This window comes from Sciurus carolinensis, chromosome 1 (genome assembly GCF_902686445.1).
Source record: "Sciurus carolinensis chromosome 1, mSciCar1.2, whole genome shotgun sequence".
Lineage (NCBI taxonomy): Eukaryota > Metazoa > Chordata > Mammalia > Rodentia > Sciuridae > Sciurus > Sciurus carolinensis.
Genome location: NC_062213.1, coordinates 190,544,348 through 190,567,395, shown reverse-complemented (window position 1 = coordinate 190,567,395; position 23,048 = coordinate 190,544,348). Strand labels below are relative to the sequence as shown.

The following is a 23,048-nucleotide window of genomic DNA, read 5'->3' as shown; positions in this document are numbered from 1 at the left end:
CAACAGCAACTGTGCTCAATCCGCTGCCTGCTCAGGAAGCCAGACAAGGTGGGAGCAGGGGAGCACAGAGCCCAGGCTGCAGAAACCCCACTCGTTCTGGCTCCTTTCCTGTTCAGCAGGCCCTGGGCAAGTGTCTCAGCCTTGCTGAGCCTTGGTACCCACCAAATTAGGGGTGGTGGGATTATCCCACCTCACGGGACTGTTGTAAAGATTAAATAAAGTTATGCTTAGAAAACACACTGTAAATGGCAGCCACGACATCTTTCATAGGAGCTCCTTGGAGCCCTGTCTGAGGTCAGGGTCCCTTCCCGGAGTGCCCAGGGAGGCCCCAAACTCATCTCTCTTGAGTTTTGAGGGATTCACTATCCCCTCTCTGAACTCACCAGGCAAACTGAGAAGAGTCATTTTAACAAATAAAAACTAAGGCATGGGAACCTCCATGCCTGCTCCTGTGACCACCAGTACACAACCAGGTGGGGTAATTACTGCTGCTACCGAGGGGTAATTAATAAGCATCCCTGCTGTTTGGCAGCCCAGCACTCTGGAGTTCAAAGCATGTGCCTGTAATCACCCTCCTTCTTCCTCATCTCTGCTACCAAATCCTTTTAACGATTCAAGGCCCAGAGAGGTTAAGCAGCTTGCCCCAGGTCTCCCAGCACGTTGGCTGCCTGTTTTTAGGCTGGGTCTGCGGCTTCCTGAACAGAACTGGAGGGTGGTGGGTGTTGCTGAGAAGGTGACCCCCTAACGTGCCCATCCTCTCCATGATGTCCCCTCCCCAGGTGGACAGCGGAAGAGGCCAACAGTGGGGTCCCAGAGGTAACCTGTGGGAGAAGGGGAGGAGAGGAAGGCAGAAATGGAATGGGGAGCCGGTGGCAGAGGCAGCTCACACTCAGGGTACCAAATGAATGGGCCTCCAACTGGAGAAGCCCAAGGACAAGCCTGAGAGACGGGAGAGGAGGCAGCCGCCCGGCTCCCCCTACTACCGTGCCCGGAGGAAGCAGGCTCTACTCACCGCCTGTGTGGGGACCCAGGATTTTGGCCAGCCTGGCGCTCCTGCCGCTGAACCGTGCTCCCCTGAAGCGGCGGGGCTCTCAGCCGGGGCTCCTGGGGCGGGTCAGCCCGGCACCCCGTGATGGGGCGGAGCCCCTGGGGAGGCTCCTTCCAGCCCCTGGATTCCTCAGGGACGCAGGGGCGGGGAGCTGGTTGGGCCGGTTCCTCACCCTCCTCCCTAGGTGCCTGCCTGCACCCCTGCAGGGTGACAGTGATGTGGTAGCGGGTCCTCCTGGCAGAGGGATGCGGGTGCAGGGTCTGGGCTGGCTCTGTCTGGGCTGGCCTTGGGGTGTCGGGCTCGCCCTTTGCCCCCTCTGCGGTGGGGAGGGATGCTGGGCGGGGCAGCGGGGGCGTGTCCTCCAGGTTGCCGGGCAGCTCAAGTCCCAGCGGGACCTCTGAGGGTGTGCAAGGGGGTAGCTGTCCCGGATGTCGAGGAGCAGGCCCTGGGCATGAGGGAGGCCTGGCCGCGGTGGACCCCGCTGAGGCCGTGGCCAGTGCCAGGCTCTCAGACCTGATGGCGGTACAGCTGGCCAGGTCAGAGGCACTGCCCACAGCTGGCCTCTGTAAGCGCCCCAGGTGCTGAGTGGGTCTCCCGAAGATGCGTCCTTGCTTCCGAATCCAGAAACCACCATGGCTCCCGGTCCGAAGGTCCCATTCTGAATGGCTCTGAGCTGGGACCTGGCAGAGAGCAGAGGCAGAGACATCGTGACGGCTTCTCCCCACCACCCTCCAGGTATCCCTGGGTCCCCTGCCTGTTGTCACTGGCACAAGAGAACCAAGCAGGGCTCTGACACCAAGCTGTCAGGTCACCAGAGCTGAACAAAGGGCCAGGACTCTGGAGAGGCCCTTAAGCATTTAACATGTCCCCTCCCAAAGGGAGGAAAGTGACACCCAGAGAGGACATGACTAGGGTCACACAGCAAAGAAATCTCAGGCACCCCACTGCCTCCCAGGAGCCGGCCACCAGGTCTCGTCCTGCCTTCTAAAGTCTGGTGATTCAGCCTGGGTGCTGGCCTGCTGCTGCCTTCCCAGCGGCCTCAGGCCTCAGGTCCTTTGGCACGTGCTGACCTCGGGAGTAGGGGTTGCGTGGGCATGCCTGCCTCAATGCCCATGGCCTCTGCCTGCTCTAGGCTACCAGCAGGTCAGAGCCACCTCCCTTTTGCCCTCCCAGCCTAAAATTCCCACAGCACACCTGGGAAGAGGTTCCTGGGCATAGAGATAAACCCAGGACGTGAGTGGGCAAAGGAAGAGGGTTCCTCAGAATCGGACGATCACCTGACCTCTGTCTGCTCTCCCCTGGGCTCCTGCCTTGATGTGGGAATGAGGGGAGAGAGCTCGGAGTCCAGACCCTAGGGACACTGGTCCCCAAATTACCAGTTTTCAGGGATGGGCTTGTGTCCTTGGCAACAAAGGAACCAAATCTGGGGTCAAAATTCCTCCTAGCAGGGCCCTTGATCTCAATTGCTTTAATTTACTCATCTGTGAAATAGATGCAGCCATCAGGCCCCAGGGACTGGACCCTCAGGAGACCGGAGAGTAGAAGGGTGTGACCACCTGGATGGAAGCATCCTGAGCCTGAAGCCCAGCTCTGCTACTCGCCAGCTGTAATGCCACCTGCCTCTCAGTTTCCCCGAGTGTAGAATGGGTGTGATGCCAACAGCACCTGCCTCCTGGGAGTGCTGTGCAGCCGGTGTGAGATGATCCACGCCGGGCGCCTGCACATAGTGAGTGCTCAGTTAAACACTGGTAATTACTCATGGTGCTCAGGACCAAAGAGAGCCCTGTGGCTGCTTCAGCCACCTCCAGAGGAGGCTGCCTCTGCTTCTCCAAGGGGAGAACACTGGTCATGTCCAATTCATGATTTGTGTCCCCACTGCAGAGGGGACTCTGGTCAGAAGGTTAAGTTACAGGCCCCATGTCACTTCTGGGTGGCTATGCCAGGAAGTGAGGAAAAAGAGGAGTTAAAGAGGGGCAGAAGTCTAGGGGCCGGGAGAAGGGGGTCCTGGAAACAGGCTCTGTCCCTCCATGCCTCTCCCAAGGAAGCACATGTGTCCTGAGCATCCAGGCCCTGGTCAGGATGCTCACATCATTTCTGCCCAAAGTCCTGAGGCAGGCATTATTGTACCCATTTTGCTGATAGGGACATAGAGGTTTAGAGAGAGGAGGGAAGGGATCTGCCCCAGGTCACAGTGAATCAGTGGCAGAGGAAGTACTGGAACTCCAGCTGTCTGACTTGTAAATCAGGGTTCTCAGGGCCTGCCCAGCCCTCCCCAAGCTTCTGTCCCCTTCCTCCCTCCCCGTGGGTCCTGCCCTACCTTGAAGCTGACATCGCTGGTGCTGCCCTGGCTCTGGGCCAGGTCAGGACAGCTCTGGCCACCCCAGGGCCTGGGAAGGAAGCACAGGTGAAAGGAATGGAACAGACTCTCCCATCCCAACGCCTTCGCCCCTGGCCGGGCCCAGCCCTCTCCCCCACCTTCTCCCAGAGCCCACAGCCTGCTAGATGAGCCCCCAAACCGCCTCATGGCAGCCTCCTCAGCTCCCTCCCCCAGGGGCAGGGATAGGTGTAGACTGGGATCAAATGGGGCCTGGGCCTGTGTCAGGGCCAAGATGAAGAGAGAGGTCAAGGCCCAGATGACCCCAAAGCTCCACCTTTGCCGAGGCCCTTGTGTGCTGGGCTTGGCTTTAGGTTTTGTGCCTGTATCATCACCTTTTGGCCTCACAAGAATCCTAGCAGGTGGATGGTAGTGCCCTCATTTTTCAGATAAGGAAACGAGCTCAGAAAGGCAAAGTGACTTGCTTGGAGCCACACAGCTAGTCTGACTTGGTGTTAGGCCACCAGGATTATCCCACTCCAAGTGTTGGCTGGACGTTACCACACTAATGGGGACAAATAGGGGAGGGCTTTGGTCCCTCCAGACCCCCACCCTGGGTAATCCACAGGATCAGAGCTTGCACCTCAGTTCAGGGGCCCATTCTCTGGGCTGAGAACGGAGCAAAAGTGCACACATGGCATGTGTCATCACACTGGCCCTGTGGCCCCTCCCCGCCCTGCTCACTCCTGACTCACCTGCATCCCCGAGCCAGCCTCCGCTCCAAGTGGGGAGAAGGAGGGGAAGGGCTGCCAAAGACTATAGGGCAGGTTTCTGCCAGACAGAGTAAAGGGAGAGGGTGTGTCTTCCAGGTGGGCAGGACACTAGCCAGGTGTGGGCACCCCCAGGCACTCAGGCTCCCAGGCATAGGGTGACTGGGCCCACCTCTCCTCTCTAGGGTGAGGGAGCAGTACAAACCCCTCCCTTCATTCTGCCCCCACCACGCCCTCACCCGTCCTGGGGCAGGCCAGAGACAGCTGTGTCATGATAAGATCAGAACAAATTGCCCGGTAACTGCATAGACACACAAACACCCGGTGCCTGACAGCACACCCTAAGCTCTTGGCGGATGTAAGACCTGCAAGCTGCTGGGGCTTTCTTGGATTCCCAGTTTCCTCCCAGCCATGGCACTCAGCCATGTGGAGACCTCCGCTCAGACCTCAGCTACCACGAATGGGCTCAGAGAGATGAATTAACTCGCTCAAAGTCATCTGACCAGTGACACTGAGTTTGGAGCCTGGGTCCCTGGTGTGCAATCTGGCAGTGTCTGCAGCAATAGAGCTTCAGGACAGGCGTGAGCTCTAGAGTCTGGCTGCTTGTGTGACTTTAGGCAAGTGACTTCACCTCTCTGAACCTCCATTTCCAGATCTGAATCACAGGGAATACCTGATTTATAGGGCTGCCATGAGGGTTACACTAAACAATGCAGGTAAATCGTGAAGCAAGTGGTGCATAAAGGTTTATTGTTACTAGAATCTAAAGCTATCTCCAGGTGCAGAAATGACAGGGGAAAACCAGTTGTGGCATCTTAGGGCAAATGCCACAAACTTGTCAAAACTCATGATAGAGACACGAAGAACAGGAACATTGGCAGGTGATGTGAGAATCAAAGTCCACAGCGTAGGAGGAACTACAACATTTGCCTTTAAACTGTCTCTGGGGAGGAAATGGTGTGCAGGCGTCTGCCTGGCTTAGGGAATTGTCAAGTTGTTTTAAGGTTTTAAAAGAGCACAAGGATGTTCCACATTCACAGATCCGACACTGGCACATCCACACCTATGTTCGCATGCTCTGAGACGCTCATACACGCTTACTTGAACACTCATTACACTAACACACACACACACTCGCACTAAGCCCGGAGTGCCCGGCAGGTCTTTCTCCTTCCCTCACCTATCCCGGGATCGGGCCTCCTCTGAGGTTTCCTTCCCCCTGCGCTCCCTCCGGACCCCAAGTCCAGACAGCAGGCGGGCCAGGCGGGCTCCCAGGAACCCGCGCCGCTCGGTCATGGCGAGGCCAAGGCCCGGGGCTTGGGCCGTCGGGGCACTTGACCGCCGGGCACCCGGATCCGCTGCCCTGGCGGAGAAACGCCTCCTCCGGCCCGCCCCCCTCAGCAAACAGCAGCCCCGCCCGCCGGCCCAGCGGGCGGGGACCCGACCGAGGTGTCGTCCGTGCCCTGGGACAGGGGGACAGCTTTGCCCAGTCCCGGGACGCCGCCCGTGCTCCACCCGACCCGGACCCCTGCTCTCTGCCGATCTGCCCTGTATCTTCAGGCCTCCGGAGGCGCCAGGGGCAGATGCGGTGCGCGCCCTCGGGGAGCTGGACCTGCACGAGGTGGGGCAAGGAAGAGGGGCCTGCGCTGGACCCGGACCCCGAGGCGCGGCCGAGCAAGGGGCGCCCCGGAGGGAGGGGTGCAGAGAGGTGCGGGGCCGGCAAAGGGCGGGGCCTGACCGAGGGGGCGGGGTCTGGACGAGGGGCGGGGCCTGGTCCGAGACTGGCGGGCCCGCTCAGGGCCAAAGTGTGAGGAGGTGGGCTTGGAGCCCGGACCCACTCTCCTGGCGGCGCCGAAGCCCACCCTGCCACGGCCCCGCCGTGGTGGGTACCTGCGAGAGCGCGCTCTCTGGGTCCCGGAGCTGCCTGCGACCTCACTCCGCACTGCGGCGGGAAAGCCACACCGAAACCCACCGGGCCGCGACGGGCGCCCTCTGCCGGAAGTGGACCAGAGAATCCCTCTGTGAAAATCTGTCTTTAATAACAACCTTAGTTTATGGTGGTTATAAACTGGGCCTCCTGCCTCCTAGCCTGTGCCCTTCCCCACCTGACGCTGCCTCTCTGACTCACAAGATGAGAAACACCTTGCACATTTGACAGACTCTCCGGGGACCGCAGGAAGAAAGGCTATCAAGAGGGCCCCAGTTCCCCAGGCTCTCTTCGCTAGTTCTTCTGGTCTGTAGCTCTTATTCCGCCTCCACACTTTCCTTGAACTCGCCTCTCCCTTTGCCTTTGACCTCTGTGGTAACTGGTCCTGGTACACAGGGGGCATCAAGCTTTGGGTCATAAGTGGACAGTGATGCTGGACGGGGTGGTACACGCCTGTAATCCCAGCAGCTCAGGAGGCTGAGACAGGAGGATCGTGAGTTGAAAGCCAGCCTCAGCAACTTAGTGAGGCCCTAAGCAACTTAGCGAGATCCTATCTCTAATGAAATACAAAAAAGGGCTGGGGATGTGGCTCAGTGGTTAAGTACCCCTGGGTTCAATCCCCAGTACAGGGTGGGGCGGGGGAGTGGACAGAGATATCTTGGAGGAGCAGGGAATGCCAATTGAGAGGGCATCATGGCAGAATAGGAACTGTGAGATTGGAAGGTGGTTGGAAGCAGCAAAGGAACATCTGGACAGGTGTTGGAAAAGCTGTTCAAAACGGATGGCAAAGTGCCTCTTGCTGGGCAGCGTGCTCTGTACCTGGCAGAGTCCTGAAGCCTGGACAGTTGAGATGGAGGGCTTGGTTCCACATAGGACATAGACTGGGAATAGACCCAAACCTAGTCTTAGGTAGATGACTTCAGGAACCCACCCATGCATAGGCTTTTTATGGCTGTGTCCCCTGGCCAACTCCCAGATGAGATGTAAGATCTGGCAAATGCATGGCGACTTCCCCCTTCACTGGAGAAACTCAGGAGGCCCCAACTCATCACTGAGAAAATTCTTTAATTGCTTTGCCCCTGCTCATTTCCCAGGGCCATTCTGGTGCCACCACTCAGGCTGGCTACCCTTACTTTCCCTGGGATGCTGAGGACACCTTGACCTTGTCCATGTCCCAGACCATCTGCTTCTCTGATGATGCCACTACAAGATCTAGTGCCCCCTGGTGCCAATGGGCAAGGCAGGAGGAGAGGGAGACCAGGGGTAGGTGGGTGTGAGTGAGGCCACAGGGCCGGGGTATGTGCAGCCGGTGGTGCAGCTTCAGCTGAATGTGCTGGGCGAAGCGACTTGGGCAGACGCTGCACTGGAAGGGCCTGGCTCCCGAGTGCAAGCGCAGGTGGGTCTTGAGGTTGCTGGAGCTGCTGAAGCGCTTGTGGCACATCTGGCGGGAATGGGCACTGGGCATCAGCTCTGCCCTCAGGCTGGCTCAGGTCTCTCCCCCTCCCCATCTTGAAAACATCCCTCTACCCACCTCCCTGTCAGTGTGGGCCCGGAAGCCTTCGCTAGTGATTTCTCCCTGGAATCCACTGACTCACTAGAGCCAGGCAGATGGGGATTAGTGTCCTTTACTTCTGGTGTGACCTTGCATAAGTGACTTCTCTCTGAGCCTTCCTCTGGTTATTGGTAACATATGACTATTAATTCCTAACCTCATAGTTAGGGCAGCTTGAATGAGTTGATCATATAGAATCCTGTATGTGAGGCTGCAGTTAATTACAGTGGATGTAATTAACATTTACTGGGGGCTAAACATGGCAGAAGTTGATCTCACATAGTCTTCCCCAGGAGGTCCTAGGGAAGCATAACTAGGTACTAATACAAAACTACTGAGAAAGCAAAGGCTCAGAGGAGTGAAGCTACTAGTCAAAAGTCACACAGCAAATCGGAGGAGCTAGGATTTGAACACAAGTAATCTGACTTTGTAGCCTAGACTCATAGCCACCACACTCATTTCTGCCCCTGTAAAAGGAGGAGAGGAGGAACTGGGGTTGTGACTCAATGGGAAAACACTTGCCTAGCATGTGTGAGGCCCTGGATTTGACTCTCAGCACCACATATAAATAAATGAGTAAGATAAAGGTCTATCAACATCTGAAAAAATATTTTTAAAAAAAGGAGAGAATTCCTGCCCTCTGACCTCCCAAGGGATGGGGTCACACTTGAAGGAGGGACCTACATTGATCAGCAACCCCAGGAGGTAGGGAATGGGTATGCATTCTCCAGGACCCTAACTTTACTCTTCTTCTTCCACAAACGTACATCTCAACTCCCTCCTCTGACATCACTCCTGCCAAGATGACAGGGCTGTCTCATCCCACCTGCAGCTCCCCTAGTGCCAACCCCCCACACACTTCCTTTCTTGTCTCTTTTTGCTCAGGTGCCATCCCTCCAGGGACTAGGGGAAGAGGGTCTCACCACGCACTGGTGGGGTCGCTCTCCAGTGTGCACCAGGTGGTGCTTCTGCAGGTGGGCGAGCTGAGTGAAGCTCTTCTGGCACAGGACACACTGGAATGGACGTTCCCCACTGTGCACACGCAGGTGGACCTGAACCAGGTGCGGGATAAATGCTGTCAACTGCCCAGAGCCCCCAGCGCTACCTGGGGTCTTCTCCACATCTCTTCCCACATCCCCACAGGACCCCTTGTTGGTACCCGGGTCTCTCAATCCCCTCGCCTCTCCATCACCTCCCGCAGAGGCTGGCAGTCACTCCCAGACACTCCTACTGCCCTGCAGGGGACATGGCAGAGGAAAGGAGGCCAGGTAAAGAGTAGCCCAGGGGTATCTTGGAGCGCTGCTGCTCAGATATGATCCACAGACTGGCAGCATCAGTATCACTTTGGGAGCACGTGAAAATGCAGGTTCTCAGCCCCCCAGCCCCACCCCCGCAGCTGTGCTGAGTCCAAATCTCAAAATCTGAGGGCCTGGGAATCCACAGGCTTACGAGCTCTCCAGGTGACTTGAGACTCGATAAAGTTTAAAAACTGCCCTAGAGGATCCAGCAGGGCTGTTCCCCAATAACCATAACTTTTCTCAACTTCAGCGGATGCCAATTTGGGCATAGCTTCCCATCTTTTTAACAGAGATAAGGCCAGGTGCGCCCCCTGCTGGAAGATGTAGTTAAGGCCAACAGCGCCAGAACTGATTTATGGGATCCCCTTGAAGATTGTTGGCTGTCAGGCCTGTGGTGTACTCCCCCAAATCTAGCCATCCCTCATCTGACCTTCAATAAATAAATAGGCTTAACTGGAAATCCAGAAAGAATGGATGTGCAGGAAAGGGCTTTGCACTAGACGTTGAGAGACAGATATCAAAGCTAACCCCACCATTGCATTACTGTAACCTTTGGAAAATTCTGCCCACGCAGCCTCATTTTCCCCTGGTTAACGTAGATCTCATAGGCAGGCTTCTAGAGCGAACAGGACGGGGTCGACCATTTTATCCTGTTTCTCCACCCGGATAGATCAACAGTTCCAAGGTCACATGGCCCTAGAGGCTGCCCACCATGACTTCCAACTTTCAGGTCCTTGATTCTAGAACTGGGAGGGGAGGTCAGCGGGGACTGAAGGGTTGAGGGGGACAGCAGAGCCCGGGAGCAGATACCTTGAGGTTGGAGAGCTGCCCGAAGCTCTTGCCACACACGTTGCACTCATACAGGATCTTGCCGTTCTCTTTCTTCAGCGGATAGGGCAGTGTGGCTGTGCCTGCCCGGGAGCCCAGAGGGGCCCGCTTCACTGGAGCTACCACACCTGCACGCCTCTTCCCCGAGGAGGAGGAGGCGGGGGCAGCTGCTGGGTCTGGATCCTTAGCCTGGGAGGGCATGGTTTGGCCAGAGGCTTGGAAGGTCCCAGGGTAGAGAAATAGGGTGTCCCCCTGGGGACTGTGGTGCCCAGAATCATTGGCTGACCTCAGCAAGCTGGGTGCAGCCATGGTGGGATGGGAGTTGTCTTGGGGCAACATGAAGAGGTAGGGACATTGGACAGAAGGTGGGGCCCCACAGGTGAACAGGTAAGGTGGAGGCAGGAGAAGTGGGTACCCAGGATAGAAGGGGTGGAGGCTGAGTAGGAGCTCCTTGGAGATGGGGGCGGGAGGCGGGCAGGGGCAGAACACCGAAGGTCTAGGACTCTTTCCATTCAGCCAGAGGGCTGGGGAGGAGCTGTTGTGAGGGGGGAAGGATGGGCAGGGGACCCCCGGGCCAGTCCCTTCTGGCTGGCTGCCCATCTCATTCCTGCTCAGGTAGTACTTGGTGGCAAGTTTCTCGTCATCAGTGGAACTGGCTTGCAGCCCTGGTGGCTGGTGGTCTGAGCAGAAAAGAGAAGACTGTCAAGCCCCCACAGCCTGGGATAAAGGTCTGTCCCACATCAGACCTGCCCCACTCAGGGCTGGACAGGAACCCCAGGCTGCAAGCTGGGCGGAGCCACCTGGGAAGGCCCCTCCCTCTCCCAGCTTCCCTTTTCCACGACTGCACCTGCCAACCGAAGCTGCTAGCATTCCTGCGTGACAGTTTCAGGGAGAGAAAACAGTTCAAGCAGCCTAACAGATATGTAGGGTGAGAAGTCAAGTGGACAGTCGGATAAGCTGGTTTGTAGTTCAAAGGAGGGGGCCTAGCTGGACACAGAAATTTGGATGCCACAGGCCCAGATGAGATCACATAGGGTGATGCCAGATCTGTGTCCACAGTGGCAGCTCCTGGACACATGGGACTAAACTGACATTAAAATGAGTTCAATAAAATAGCTCTTCATTTGCATTGGTCACATTTATTTTTTATTTTATTAGTTAATTAATTTTGTTACTGGAAATTGAACCCAGGGGCGCTTTGCCATCGAGCCACATCCCCAGTCCTATTTTTTTTTTTTTTTTAAACAGGGTCTCCTTAAGTTGCTTAGAGCCCTGCTAATTTGCTGAGGCTGGCCTCGATCTTGCAATCCTCCTGCCTCAGCCTCCTGAGTCACTGGGATTATAGACATTGCCACTGTGCCAGGCTGCACTAGTCACATTTAAAGTGCACAATGGGTTATAGTATTGAGTGACCTAGAAATAGACTAGGCCCACAGTTGTGAGGAATCCTATCAGTGTTACTCTAGATGAGAACAGGAGAGGGGAAGAGAGAAAGGAGATAATGGGGTGAAAGAAGATGGGAGGCGAGGAAAGGAAAGACAAGAGAAGAGAAGGGAGGAGAAGATGAGAAGGAAGAGGAGAGGAGAGGAGGGGAGGGCTCTAAACATGAAGATATTTAGGAGGTAAGTAGAACAGCTCGCAAGGGAGACCGAGATACCACAGGCTAGGGAGAAGGCCAGAGTGATAAAGAGTGACATGCTAGGGCTGGGGTGCAGCTCAGTGGTAGAGCACTTGCTGAGGCCCTGGATTTCCCCAGTAAGGAAAAGAAAGAAAGACACACACAAAAAAGAAAAGAATATTTAAAAGTAGATATCTGCTTGGATCCTTGTTTGTTCACACAGTCAATTTTACTGTGCTGAATCACTCTGTGCTCTGTCCCAGAAATAAAGGGCACAGGAGGAGAGTCCCTGCCCTCCCAAAGGTCTCAGTCACAGGTAAAAATGAGACCTGCTTTTATGGATGAAGAAACAGACCCTGGGGGTGTGCCCAAAGTCACGGAACTAGAAAGGGCAGAAACGTGACCCCCAGCCCAGGACTCTTATCTCGCAATAGACTCCTCTAGTCCAAACTCTCCCGGCAGAGGAAGCCCTTTCCCCATGACTTCAAGGACACCAGCTCCTCGCTCATGTCCGAGAAAGCCACTGAACACTCCTGTGGCTCAGGTATCCCCACCTGGAAAGTCCCTGCAGCTGCAGTCAGACCGCTAGGCCAAAACCTGGAGGACAGTGCCTGAGGCTCTGTCCTCACCGAGTCCCCTCCCCTCATCCCCAAAGCTAAGGTTGCGCACCCAACCCTCCCCCAAGGTGCAGCTCAGCCCCTGCCCGGCTCACTCATGCTCCAGGAGTCCTCTCCGAGACCCCGGGGGGCCGCGCCCAAGGATGCTGGCTGCAGGTCACACAGATATAGGTCCAGGCCCTGGGGGCAGGCCAACAGGGCAGACCCAGCTGGTACCAATGGCAAGGGACACCACCAACTGGCAGAGGACAGGCCATGAGCATCCACTGTGCCTGGAAGTGGGCCTGCAGTCAGAGAAGACCTGGAGGACAGAGGGCAAGGGGCTCGAGGTTGGAGGCTGGGACTTGTGGGTCCCTTGGGTGGTCCCACCTCCTGTTTGGTTTCTGAAGAGAAGAAGCTAAGACACTGCCACCCCCATATCTGTCATTCAAATGGTCCCCCTTCTCTCATCCAAAGCACTTTCTCACCCACTGCCAGACCGCCCTCCCCTCCCCCTCCCCAGCCCGTTCTCCCTCCCCACCCCCCACTCCTGACCACCCTAGTCCCTGGTGTATTTCAAATCATCTACTCTTTGTTTTGAATGGAACCAAGGTGAACTTGGGGAAAATCCTCATGGAAGACTAAACCCCACAGTATGGCCCTGAGCCTCCTCCCTCTAAATCTCAAGGCCACGGTCACACCAGTCAAGCCTTCTACAAAATCTTTCTCCTTTTCATTTCCCACAAGAGAGTCTGGGTCCCTAGGGCATGGGGACAGGGTCTTTGGAACTTCAGAGTAGGGGACAATCAGGACCAGGGAGGCAAGGATGCAGCCCATTCAGAAAGCCCCCTCTGCTTCCTAACACCACCTCCTGTTGGCAGCAGACTGCCCTCAAAGAGAAGGCTGGGACCCCGCCCTACCTGGTCATCTTGGCAGAGCTGAAAGTCTGCGCCCAGAGACAGGGAACCCCCTTTTCCCCCCAGGGTCCTGGTCTTGCGGCAACAACCCAGTTGTGCAGCTGATTTTCCCTTCATGCCCCCACTACCTGCTGGGAAGATAGTTGAGTCAAGGTGATCCAGGACGGTGCTCCAGGAAGGTGCCTGGGTTTTAGGACTGACTATCCCAACAACACGCCCTGTGACCATGAGCAGGTCACTTTCCCTCCTGGTCTCAGTTTCCCTATCTTTAAAATGGAGTGTTGGCCTGGTCGATGTGTAAAAACTGGTGCTAACATTTAGAAGCCAGCGATGCTCTCCTGGTGGGTGAGGAAGTGGCATTAAGGGCAGACTAACCAATCAGAAGTGAGAAGCAGAGGTGGCCTGAGAACAGAGCGGAAGATTCTCATGGAGGTTCCAAGGGAACATTTGGGATTGCTCAGGGCCACAGAGAATGGAGGAGCCACCTCTTTCCGTGGAGAGAGGAGTCCACATCTCTACCAGGCAAGGGTTCCCCTCCGTCTGAGTTCACCCAGATGGCTTTCCTGGACAGCTGAGAAAACCTCAGGGTCCTGTCACTCAGACTGCAGCAGGCAGATCCCTCAGCAGAGAGGAAGCCTGAGGGATGAAGTCCGGGGTCCTCAGGAAGCCCTGGCCAGCCAGACAGGAAGATGCCCCAGTGCACAGCCTCTGCTCAGTCAGCACCTTGTTCTCTGCCATTTTTCATTGCAGGCCAGGAATCCCCTCAGTTCAGCAAAGGCCCCAAGACTCCTGCCTCTCAGTGACTACCCTGCCCTTCAAGCCCAAACACCCCTCAGACCCTGAAACCATCCCTCCATTGTCTCAGCCCTCCAAAACCCCTTTTCTTTACCCTCTTTCCTCCCCACTCCTCCCCACCCCTGCCTCAGGTTTCAAAACAAATACAAGCAAATACCACGACCTGAAGGCAGCCTGTGTGGCTCTTCCGCCTGGCCCTGCAGCCATCCTCTCCGGTTGGGGAGGAAGGAGGGTGGGCAGGCAGGCAAGCTGCCTGTGGCTGAGGCCCCAGTGGGTGTGAGAGATGACAGGAAGATGCTGCATTTGAAGTTACCTCAAATAAAAGAGGGGGGTAGGCAGGCCTGGGGGCCTGAGACTGACAGGGGAGCCCTCCCCAGGCTTTGCTTCCCTGTGGTGACTCTACAGGACGACTTGGTGGGGTCTGGGCTACAATGTACTTACTGAGCTACTGGCATTTCAGTGCGAGTGTGTAGTGGGGTGATCACGGTGCTAGCTCTGTTCTCAGAGAACCCGGATGGCCCAGAAGGACAGACCAGGGCTCAAAGGCAGGAGTTGGGGTCCTTCTGGAGATGAGGGCCAAGCTGAGACAGAAGCAGGCAGTGATGATGACAGAGAAGATAGTGATGGTGACAGGTAGGGTCAGGAACAGGCAGAATGGTGGCAAAAGAAGGAGAGATGGTTGTAGGCAGGGACAGGAACCAGCAGAGACAAGAGTAGGCAACATAGAAGGGTTTGCGCTGAGATGGGGAGGCAGGCCGCTGATCTCACAGGAGAGACCCAGGATGGGACAACCACATCTTCCCATCTCAGGCACATGGTCTGCCCCCCCCCAAAAAATTGTCCTTTCTTAAGTCTCCTGATCCTCTGGGAAATTCTATCTCAAATCCAGATAGAAAGCTGAGGCCCCAAGAGGGCATGAGATAATTCAAGGACACAGCACAATGGGTATGAGGCATGCCAGGTTTGAGGATGCACGCCTGAAATCCCAGCAACTCAGGAGGCTGAGGCAGGAGGCTCATAAATTCAAGGCCAGCCTCAGCGACTTGGCAAGATCCCGTCTCAAAATAAGAGATGAAAAGGGCTGGGGATGTGGCTCAGTGGCAAGAGCACCCCTGTGGTGCCACAACAACAACAAAAAGTATGAACCAGGCCAGGAAGTAGCTTTAAAGGCCCATTCGTTTCATTAACTCTATGAGTATGAGAAGGCATGTCACCCCTGGGGCATCACCCAAGGTTCAAATCTGGTCCAAAGTGACACAGTCCCAACAAGTCCATCAAACCCGCACCTCAGCTGTGCCACACAGGTGGCCTGGAACAGCCAGGGATAGCTCAGACTCGCTGTCAGGGTCAAGGGGCACATGGTGGTGCTTCTCTGCCGGTTCAGCCCTAGGGCTTCTACACACCTCCACCATGGCCTCTATCACTGTCATGGTCAATTGCCCGAAAACTGACCCCTGTGTGTCCGTGAGCATCTCAAGGACAGGGACCACTACCTACTCATTTTTGTTTCCCTTGCAGACTTGTGTCAGGATGTTTTGGATAAACAGCACCTGGACCTTCCCTGCAACAGGAGTCTTCGGGAGACAGAAGGAACCTCCCGCTCTAAAAGCCAGAATGGCCAGGAGCCTCATTCCAACCCTCTCCCCCAGCACACAGTGCCGGCCCAGGGACCAGGCCTGCCAGATGCCCCGCGCATATTGTGGATCAGAAGCCACTGGCCCTTAGGTGCCAGGTGAGGGGAGACTCCACTTCCAGGCTTCCAGGGAACATCTGACTTGCAGGGTGAGGAGGAAAGGGGTTCAGAGGAGCCTGCCAAGCCCCTGAAGGGCTGGTCCTGGGCAGTGGTCCTAGCTGCTCCCAGCCTCCCTTGATTCATCCAACTCCAAAAACCAGGCTCTCCTGTATTCCCAGAATTTCTGTAAACTTCTCTAGAATCTTGTAAATAAATTCCTTTTCTGCTAAATTCTCCTGAAATGGCTTCCATAAACTTACAGCCAAGAACCCCACATCCTAGAATAGAGGATAAAAGCAGGGTGAGCCTAGGCTATCCCAAGGATGAGAGTAAAGAGCTCCCTTCATGAGCAGTTTACTTACCACGTGCCTGGCACTGTGCTAGGGGCCTCGGAAGCTTTATCTGATTTAATCTTCAAGATAAGCCTGTGTGGTTGGTTTTATTAATCCCATGATCAACAGAATCTCAGAGAGAGTAAGGAACTCACCCGGAGTCACACAGCAAGTAGCCAAGAACACTCGAGTGCCAAACCTCAGACTCTACCTCTTGGCAACGCCAGCCCCCTCACTCCCACACCCACCCGTCCTTCTGAGCCTCACACTCTCTCTTCTGACTTGCGGTGCCCAGTGCCTAGGCAGCCCCCTCTGGCCTTTCCCACCCCAGTGCTTCAACCCTCTCAGTAACCTTCCGATTACTAGTCTGACAATCTGCCCTGCAGTCTGGGTTCACCAAAACTCTATCCCCCAAAGCTAGAGCCCCCCCAGACTCCCAGGCCTCCAGCCAGCCTCCACTACAGCCTTGCTGGAGCCACAGGGGAGTGAGGGCCACTGGCACTGAAGAAGACTCCACCCACACCGACGAGAAGAACTAGACACACGTTTGGTTTCCATCTCCAGTTCCACCTGCTCCTGGCATCACCCTCTGCCCCCAACTCACCAAAGTCGGTGTGACCTCTTGGTCTCCAATCCTGAGTCTCCTGGCTTGGCTAGAAAACGTCCTGGAGGGGACCGAGGACAGTCTCCGAGGTTCCCGCTCAAGACGAGTCTCTTACCTGCCAACTCCATCCAACTGCCATCTCCAAGATGGAGACCTGGAGACCATCTCCAGGTCTCTGCCAGATCCTCCATCTCTTGGGTCTCCAGGTCCTGTGAAGTCACGGATCTAACTGCGATGTCCCCTCGTCCAGGAAGAAGCACAGGGGTAGGACTGTGACCCTCTAACTCGGGAGCCTGACCAGATGCCTCGGGCCAGATGAAAGATCCAGGCCTGGAATGACCTCAGTGACCCAAGGGGGATTGGAGACTGCTCGTGGGAGGGCAGGAGGGTGAACTAGGGCTGGATGTGCCGGGGGCCTTGGGTTCCTGGTCTCACTTCACAGTTCCTTATTTCTTTCCTCTGTTTGTTATAAAATGATACACACCAGCAGTAAATTTTTCACAACAAAGAATATGAAAGTAAAAAATGGAAGCTCTCCCTGTTGCACACTTTCCAGTGGTCAGTGTGAGCTGTTCCAGTTTATCCTTCCAGACATTTCTTCTGTGAATCAACAACCAGATAAATGGATTTGTGTGTGTATATACACGCACACACACACAGTACTGTGATCAAATCCAGAGCCTCACACAAGCTAGGCAAGTGTTCCACTGAGCTACACTTTCAGTTCCCTTTTATTTTTATTTTGAGACAGGGTCTCACTAAAATGCCCAGGCTGACCTCAAACTTATGATCCTTCTGCCTCAGTCTCCCAAGTAGCTGGGATTAAAGGTGTGCACCACCATACCCTACAGGTAGATGGATTTTTTTAAGTATTCTCTTTATACAAACATGGGGTTATACCATATATGTTGGATAGAAAAGTGCTGCCTTTTCTATCCAACAATGTGTGTGGCCACCATTCATTCTGGGCACACACATATCTACCGCCTGCTTTTTCCTGACTGTGCGGTATTCCACTGCAAGGACATACATGCTATGTGACAATCCCACTGTGGTCAGAGAGATGGACTCCCATTTTTCTGTTTTCCACACAAGCCTGGACATCACTACAGAGTCAATATGCAGAGTGGTTAAGAATATTAGCTCTGCTAGATTTAGTCCCAGCTGGGTGGCCTCAGCAAGTCACTTAACCTCTCTGTCTCTCTTCCTCATTTGTCAATATCTGCCTCACAGAGTCTTTACAGGATTCCTCAAGATCATTAATGAAAATCTCTTAGGATATTGTCTGGCTCAAAGCAAGTACTTGATACAAGAGGGTAGCTTAGGGCTGGGGAGATAGCTCAGTTGGTAAAGTGCTTGCTTTGCGATCACAAGGTCCTGGGTTCGTTCCCCAGCACCAAAAAAAAGAGAGGGTCGCTTAGTATTTCACAACACCCTTTGCCCAATGAGGCAAATATCTGCAAGACATCCTCCTGAAAGTTTTAACATGGGGTTGGGCATTCCTGGCCCACTTTGAAAGATCAGAATGTGGGCAGCACTTGAGAGACTGACCACATCCTGTTTTATGGCTTTATTCATTAACCCTCCTCAGCAGGGGCCATTGCCCCCAGGCAATGCCAGCCCCCCCCCAACCCCAGTCAATGTCTGCTCGCAGCCTTAGATCCACGTGCCAGCAATCAGGCAAAGAACTCTGATCTGCTTTTCTTTGTTCCATCAGCACACTGACCCTGCAAGACAGATGCCATTATTTCCATTTTACAGGTTAGAAAACTGATTCTCAAGTTGGGCACGGTGGCTCAGCCTCTAACCCCACTGATCTGGGAGGCTGAAGCAGGAGGATTGCAAATCTGAGGCCAGCCTCATCAACTTATCAAGATCCTAAACAACTTAGCAAGACCTTGTCTCAAAAATATAAAAAGGGCTAGGAATGTTGCTCAGTAATTAAGCACCCCTGGATTCAATCCTCAGTACCAAATAAAAAGAAGGAAAGAAGGAAGGAAGGAAGGAAGGAAGGAAGGAAGGAAGGAAGGAAGGAAGGAAGGAAGGAAAGAGAAAGAAAGGAAGGAGGGAATAAAAAAAGAGAAAGAAAGAAAGAAAGAAAGAAAGAAAGAAAGAAAGAAAGAAAGAAAGAAAAAAGAAAGAGAAAGAAAAAAAGAAAGAGGGAGGGAGGGAGGGAGGGAGGAAGGAAGGAAGAAAGAAAGCTGATTCTCAGAGAAGAAGAGTTACTTGCTCAAGATCATAGGACCCAAAACTAGAATACACAGAAACACAGAATACAAAGGACGGGGGTGAAAGGAAGTTGGGGCGATGGAGGTCAAAGGACATGAAGTTGCAGTTAGGTAGGATGATAATTCTAGAGATTAATGGACATGATGAGGACTATTGTTAAGAGTATTGAGTGTATACTGTAAATTTGCTATGACAGTAGAGTTTAGGTACATTCACCATCCACATCTGGAAGGTAACGATGCGAGATGGTGGGTATGTTAATTGTTCCACTACAGTAATCATTTCACTATATATATACATATTCATGGTGGCACAGCCTATAGTCTCAGTGATTTAGGAAGAAGAGGCAGCAGGATCACAAAGCCAGCCTCAGCAACTTAGTGAGACCCTGTCTCAAAATAAAAAAAATAAGAATGGCTGGCTATGGAACTCAGCCGTTCAGCCCCTGGCTTCAATTCCCAGTACCAGAAAGAAGGAGAAGAAGAAGACATCTTGCTGGATGTCGCTGAAATAGAAAGAGGTGCAAACAAGCCTCTTGCGATCGGGGAAGGGTCTGGGGAGCAGAGCAGGTGGAGGCGTGCTAAGAGAGGGAGGGCAATGGAACCACGGCCGAAGCCCACTTCCTCCCCGAAAACCTCAAAACCTCACAACCACAGCTGCCTCCAGCCCTGAGGCCAATCAGCTACGTTCCAGATCAGTCTGCACAGGGTCCCCAGAACTTTGCCACACGGTATTTTTGATGGGCACCAGGTAAAAACTCTAGGTTGGAAGAGGGTCTGGGGCCATGGCTGGCTCGGAGAAGTGGGATGGGACTCTGAGGACAGGGCGGAGGTTGGGCTGAGGTGCTCTCCACTCCTCTGCTCTGTGGCTGACACCTCCCTCCCTCTGCCTGACACCCTCTTACTTATCTCCCACCCAGTAAGCCCTGGCTTCACACCCCGGGGTGCGGAGGAGATCTTGAGATAGGGTGTGCCAGCTCTCACTGTACCACTGTGACCTTCCAGTCCTTCTGTGGCCAAAATTGCAGATATGACTTCAAGTGACATCTGAGATCACTTCACCCAATCTCTTAACTCAACCATTCCAAGAAGATAGAAGACAAGAAGAGGTCACACAATGGGGACTCCAATCCAGTACAGCTAATATACACAACCTGTAGGCTTCACTGCCTTCCATGTACTGGGATGTCCTTTCCAGTCTGGCATGAAACAGGAAAAAGTGATCTACCTATGTACCCACCATTAGAGGAATGCTACCTATTATGTACAACCACATTCAGAATAATCTGCAGCCAGGAAAAAGCAGGAGACAATTTTATTCGTTGTTTCCTATTTGCCAAACTTCTTTACGGTCATCTCATTTAATGTTAATATCTTCTAAGGTGGTGCACACCTATAATCCCAGCTATTTGGGAGGCTGAGGCAGCAGGATCACAAGTTCAAGGCCAGCCTCAGCAACTTAGCAAGACCCTGTCTCAAAATAAGAAATGAAAGGGCTGGGATATAGCTCAGGAGCACAGCACCCTCAGTACCAAAATGAAACGAAACAAAAAACACAATGCAATACTGTTTCATACCACTACAATGGCTACAGTTAAACCAATGAATAAACACCAAAAAAGAAAAAAAAAAAAAAAAAGAGGAAAAAAAGTGTTGGTGAGAATTTGGGGAATTTGAAACTTTTGTAGGTTGCTGATGGGAATGCAAAATGGTGCAGTCACTGTGGAAATCAGACCAGCAGTTCTTCAAAAAGTTAAGCAGAGAGTTTCCATGTGACCCAGCAATTCTACTCTGAGGTATGTATATCAAGAGCGTTGAAAACATCTGTTCATTCAAAAACAAGCACACGAATATCCATGAGGAACCTTAGTGGGAACACCCCAAACATCCACCGACTGGTGATTGAACAAAATGTAGTGTTCTCAGGCCACAGGCTTTCTCCATGCACTGAAGGTCAGGAAGTACCGACACACGCTACAACAGGGGTAAACATTGAGAACACTGTGTAAGTGTAAGAAGTTAGACCCAAGTACAACACAGCATGTGATCCATTTACATGAAGTGTCCAGAACAGGCAAATCCAGAGAAATAGAAATATGGATGGTCATAACAATCTAGGGGGTCGGTGGGGGGAATGCAGAGTGTGCTTTAGCACATAGCTGTGGTGAGGATTGTACAACATTGCAAATTTACTAGAAATGATTGAATTGTACACCATTTTATTTTTTTTTAATATTTTTGCAGTTTTGGGGATTGAACTCACAGGCACTTTAAGCTACACCCTCCAGATTCCCCTTTTTTTCTATTTTGTTTTGACACAGGGTTGAAAGACTGGTCTCAAACTTGCAATCCTCCTGACTTAGCCCAGCTAGCTGCTTGGATTACAGGTGTGAGCCACCGCGCCTGGCTCCCCAATTGCACACTTTAAGTGGATGGATTGTATGATATGTGTATTATGCCTTTAAAAAGTCGTGTGTGAGAGAGAAGATATTCCTGCTCCTCTAACCCAGGATTGCCTTCCTGGGGTTTCACATAAATACCTCCTGCTGGAATGGGAGCTCCAAGAAATGGGGATTCAGGTGAAACCTCCAACCTCAGGGTTGTAAGCAAGTGCAGGCCCTGGGCAGAGTGGCAGGTGGGTGAGCATAGCTCTGCAGTGTCAGAAACCGTGGAGGAAATGGTGACTTGTCTCTGGGCATCCCTTCCTCCCTCCTAGCATGGCCCCCTGGCCTGCACAGGTGGAAAGTGAAAAACTGTTTCCCAGACTTCTTTGCAACTCAGGTTCAGGATGTGAATGTGGTTCTGGCAATCTAGATTCATTTGGTGAGATTTAGGTGAAGTGCAAGACGCTGGGTCAGAGCCACTTCTGCAGCAGTGTCAGCAGAGAACTCTAGGGTCAAGTTTGGAGCATCTATAACCCCCTGAATTGCTCTGTGAGCCTGGGCACTACTCCAGAAAGCTGGGACAATTTGAGTACCACAAGGAGGGTTTGGAGATACTCTGCCAAACCTGATTGCTCGCCCAAGGAGTCAGGAAAGATCTGTCCATGCATTTGACAATGATTAGGAACAAGTGGTGTGCTTAGTGCCTTGGTGCCTGCAGCAGGGATCTGGGCCCAGAGCCTTCTGGAAGGAGCACTTGGTCCAACAGGGACCCAGGCAGGGAGGGCTAATCTATTCCCTTTTGGCCTCCAGCCTCACAGCTCACAAGGATGCCCTCCCAGGGCCCCAAGGGTTTCACACCCTCAGAGAGTTCCCCAACCCCCACCCTACCAATGATCTCACCAACTTTCTCCTCCTAGAAGCCTCTAAGACCCTAATTCAGCTATCTCTCCCACCTCTGATATATACAGATGTATATCTCCTGCCTCATGTCCTGAATAGTGGGAAGAAGGAGGTCTGGATGATCTCTAACCTCCACCCTACTTGTGTGACCTTGAACGAGTTACTGAGCCTCTCTGAGCCTCCTTTCTCATCTGTAAATCAAGCTTACTAATACCTACCTTGCTGGGAAGGTAAACAGAGGTAACTCACATAACAGAGGGCCTGACTACCTTTCAGTAGATGCTCATTTCCACTTCCTGTCCCCTCCGTCTTCCGTTTTCATTTAGCATATAGTATCCTTCAGGGCAGAGAAGATACTATTACTTCTCTACCCACACCCACACCCACCCGCAGTCTCACATACAGGGATGCCACCAATGTGACAGGTTCAATGAACAAGTCCACAGCTGGAGGCCCAGGGCCTAAATCATTCACTCCTGTCACTCCTTGCATGTTGAGTGTCAGTCAGGTGGCAGGCCCAGTACTGGGTGCCAAGGATGTAGAGAAGGAGGGGAAGTCCCTGCGCCTGAGGCCAGAAACTGTGATGATTCTGTCAAGTCAGTCAGGAATTCGAGTCCAGTGTTCCCTACCAGCCATGGGAGCCCGGAGGAGAGGTGTCGAATGGAGAAGGAGGAGACGGTGCTCAGACTGATTCCCAGCCATGGATAGCTCTCCCTCCATTAGAATGGAAGTTCCACGAGGGCAGAGATTTTGTCTTTTTTGTTCTCTGCTGTACCCAGCATCTCAAAGACTACCTGCACATAGCTGGTGCTCAATCCATGCATATTGGACAGATGAACAGAACAGGTAAAGAAATGGAAGAGTTGAAAACAGGCACGGAGGCCAGGCAGAGCTGTGCCCCTCCAGGCCGCGACACCCTTTGCTCTTCTCGGAGGGCAGTAACCCCTGACATGCCCTGACCCTTGGCAAAGGTCCTTATGCCTCTTTGATCTTCTCATCTCACCATGGCCCAGTGAGGACAGCAGCTCAGACACAACTGTCCCTGCTCATCAGTGAGGAAACTCATCTTAGAGGGGGAAAGAGACCTGCCTGCGATCCCATGGCTATTGGTGGCCTTGCTGAGAGGACAGCTCAGGACTCCCAGCTGGGAGGCCCATCTCGAGTCGCCTCCTTGACCTTTCAGCAAGTAATCTAGATCCATTTGG

The 23,048-nt window shown here is 53.5% G+C and overlaps 1 protein-coding gene across 1 annotated transcript in view; it reads right to left on the bottom strand.

Annotated features, from left to right (window-relative positions):
* The window catches only part of Crybg2 (crystallin beta-gamma domain containing 2), a 36,159-nt gene extending 22,219 nt beyond the window's left edge, over positions 1-13,940 (bottom strand). The window contains 8 exon segments of the mRNA XM_047558951.1: positions 1,013-1,728; positions 3,366-3,435; positions 8,542-8,663; positions 9,720-10,417; positions 12,068-12,254; positions 12,256-12,273; positions 12,872-12,996; positions 13,827-13,940. Of these exon segments, the coding sequence (XP_047414907.1) occupies positions 1,013-1,728; positions 3,366-3,435; positions 8,542-8,663; positions 9,720-10,417; positions 12,068-12,254; positions 12,256-12,273; positions 12,872-12,985 (1,925 nt within the window). The 5' untranslated portion in view covers positions 12,986-12,996; positions 13,827-13,940.
* Positions 13,941-23,048: the final 9,108 nt, after the last annotated feature.